Consider the following 3,504-nt stretch of genomic DNA (forward strand, 5'->3'; position numbering starts at 1 on the left):
ACTTCTTCGATTAGGCTACCACCCTGGTTTAGCTGAATAATTTTGTAATTTCAAAGAAAACACGCACTCGTGTGAGTACATATAGCATTTTTCATCAACAAAATCTGAAGGTTGTGTTTGGATCAAAGGACTTGGATCTACAGGAAAACTTTAAATCAAATGGATGTACTTCAAATGTTAAAGTTGGGTGATGGATTTGAAATTAGATTCGAAATCATTTATTTTTATTTTGAGTCGATGAATTTGAAATCAGTTAAATTCCGATAAAGGACTACACTTCACCAGGAGAATTTGGAAACAATCCGCGGTTCCATGTGAGTAAATAAAAGGCCAAACAATTTCGAAAATGGCTGAAACTCAGAACTGTACACAACAAAAGAACATGTGATCGATTGCAAATTCAAAGATTCAACATATTCTCCAACAATATGGTACATTATACTATTACATGTTTCATTTTCATGATCAACAAACTCACCCAGACGACCAAACGATGGCTCGTCGATGTAATATATATCACAATCTCTTTCTATATTTCAGAAATATGCGAAAGAACGTATTAGCAATCGCCATTCTTAGAGATATATCATTCTTGTGGCTTATGAAAAGCGCGAAAAGTTCCCTATGGTCTGAAAGATGAAAGGTTACGTAGTGGTCCAAGTCGTCTCTTCCGAAGCCGCTCAGCTATAATGAAAGCAAGTTCCAATGATTGAGAAGCATTAAGCCTTGGGTCGCAATGTGTATGGTACCGTGAGCTCAAATCATTATACGTGATTGTACGCGATCCCCCAACGCATTCTGTAACGTTTTGGCCCGTCATCTCCATATGGACTCCTCCGGGGAAGCTTCCTTCTTGGTCATGTACGTCAAAAAATGCTCTCACCTCAGCCTAGGAGAAAGAAATCTTGGCATAAAAATTACTCAACTACAGATAATAATAAATTTCATATTAAGGAAAAAATGGTGGAAATTTACCCGGATAGCATCAAAAGAGCGAGTCTTGAGTCCACAAGGCGCTTTGATGGTGTTTCCATGCATAGGGTCACTGACCCAAGTGACGATTTGACCTGCTTGGCGAACGGCCCTGATGAGATAAGGAAATTTTACTCTCAAGTTTTCAGCTCCCATACGAACTATCACTGTTATTCTTCCAGGTCGGTTTTGAGGATTCAGAATATCTATCAGTTTCACGAGTTCTTTTGGATCCATTTTGTCACTTGCCTGAATCATAATCCCAAATAGGGTAACATCAGTCACAAAAACCATACAACTATAACGTGTTGCATCTCCAATGTTTCTTTTATAGACCAAGTAGAAGAACTATTAAACTCGATTAACGGATATAAATAGCTATTTAGAAACCTTAATCCCGAGAGGATTGGAAACTCCTCTTAGAAACTCAACATGAGCACCATGTAATTGCCTCGTTCGTTCCCCAACCCAAATCATGTGAGCGGAGCAATCATAATATAGGCCAGAGGTTGAATCTTGCCTAGTAAGCGCTTGTTCATACGGTAAAAGTAAGCATTCATGGGATGTCCAGAACTCAGTAGTGGTCATGACCGGATGATCTGCCGTGAGACCACAAGAAGACATGAAGCCGAGGGCTTCATCGACTCGGTGAGCCAGTTCACGGTACCTTTAAACAATAACAGCCCCGTTAAAACTAAATACAGAATTGAAAAGAGAGAATAGTAAAAGTAAACAATAATAGATGGGATACCTGTCCCCCTGCTCGCTATGTTCAGTAAAATCAAGGTTCCATTGCGCAACCCTCTGCATGGCAGCATATCCTCCAGTAGCAAATGCTCGAAGAAGGTTCAACGTAGACACAGATTGGGTGTAGGCTCGAATCATTCTTTCGGGATCAGGAGTTCGTGATTTTTCATCAAAAGAATCGCCATTCACATTGTCACCCCGGTAACTCGGCAGCTTCACACCATCCTTCTCTTCAAGCGGATCAGACCTTGGCTTAGCAAATTGCCCAGCCATTCTTCCCACCTAAAGGTTTGAAGTTTAGTCATTTCACGGTTACTTTCACAAATCGGTGATAGAAACCAAATACAGATAATTAAGCAATAACAAATGGATTGATAAACACATCACCAAGGAGTTTCCAGTCCTTCTTTTGATTCCTTTTTCGGAGAAAATCAATCTTATGCTATCAAAATGACTAACAGAAGAAAACTATTTCAAGACATCAGCTCATGAAATGACCATATCCGTCCACCACAAATAATTACAAGCTCCCTTCTTTCGTCAGTTGTGGAGTTTTTGCATGAGCAGCCATTTGAAAGATATATACTTAAACCAACATATTGAAAAAATAATCATTAATTAAACTAAAGCGAAATGAAGAACAAGAAAGAGCAGATGGCGGCTGCTAGGAGTTTCAAATTCATCCATAATTTTAAAACTTGGAATTCATTGTAAACCAACAAATCTTACTTGTAATCTGAAAACAAAATTCGAAGCAACTAAGATCAAGCCTAAAAGAAGACCAAAAAAGGACCTTGATAACAGGCATCTGACCACCAAACATGAGAACCACACCCATCTGCAAGAGCACCCTGAAAGTGTCCCTGATGTTATTTGCGCTGAATTCTTTGAAACTCTCGGCACAGTCTCCACCTTGCAAAAGGAAAGCATTCCCAACAGCAGCCTGCCCCAGCTTCTCCTCCAGGCTCCTCGCCTCACCTGCAAAGACAATCGGGGGAAAGGATTCAAGAGTCTTGACGACTGAATCGAGCGCAGTTTTATCAGGGTATTCCGGAAGCTGGAACGCTTCCTTCGATTTCCAGCTGTCAAGACTCCATTTTCCTGGTGCAGGAGACGTGGAGGCGGAGGTGGATGGAGGTATGTTGGAGGATTTGACGGCTGATATTGTTTTCGATCTCGGTTTGATTGAAAGAGGGGAAATTGCGTCGGGTTTGGTGGGAATTGAAGGGCCGGAAGAGGCGGGACTGGTGGAGGGGTGGAGGAAGGGGTTGTCCAGGCCCGGCAAGGCGGCGGCGGCGGCGGAGGTTGTCATAGCCATAGGTCTTTGCGGCAGAGTTTACGTGATCTCCTCTATGGCCTCCAGTTAGAATTTGGTAGGCTGTTATGGAAAAAGAAGGGATGGATTGGCGCACAATGTAGGACTGAGATATTGGATAAGTATATATAAATACAAATATACATATTTATAATAAAAATAACATTTTTATATATAATAATAATAATAATATTTTTTATTAATTAATTCAAATAAAGATTTGTCAAACAAAATTTGTCCGTGAAATATTTTCATAAGAGTTTTTTTTATATATATATACACATTAGAGCTTCTCTGAGGTAGTTTCACATGTCAATTTTGCGAAATTGATTTCTTATTTTAGTCATTTATAAAAAAAATATTACTTTTAACGTCAATAATATTAATATTAATTTTTTATTGTAAATATGAGCTTGTTGACCAGTCTCACAGATAAATACCCATGAGATTTACTCACAAAAAACTATATA

At 39.4% G+C, this 3,504-nt stretch overlaps 1 protein-coding gene across 1 annotated transcript; it reads right to left on the reverse strand.

Moving 5' to 3' along the window:
* Window positions 1-390: 390 nt before the first annotated feature.
* On the reverse strand, window positions 391-3,146 carry LOC140984151 (phospho-2-dehydro-3-deoxyheptonate aldolase 2, chloroplastic-like). Its single transcript, XM_073451382.1, has 5 exons — window positions 2,513-3,146; window positions 1,724-2,001; window positions 1,363-1,639; window positions 976-1,221; window positions 391-889 (listed from the first exon to the last, which is right to left on the reverse strand). The coding sequence occupies exons 1-5, from the start codon at window positions 3,035-3,037 to the stop codon at window positions 623-625; spliced, it is 1,593 nt and encodes a 530-aa protein (XP_073307483.1). The 5' UTR covers window positions 3,038-3,146; the 3' UTR covers window positions 391-622.
* Between the last annotated feature and the right edge of the window lie 358 nt (window positions 3,147-3,504).

Source organism: Primulina huaijiensis, chromosome 9 (assembly GCF_012295235.1).
Source record: "Primulina huaijiensis isolate GDHJ02 chromosome 9, ASM1229523v2, whole genome shotgun sequence".
Lineage (NCBI taxonomy): Eukaryota > Viridiplantae > Streptophyta > Magnoliopsida > Lamiales > Gesneriaceae > Primulina > Primulina huaijiensis.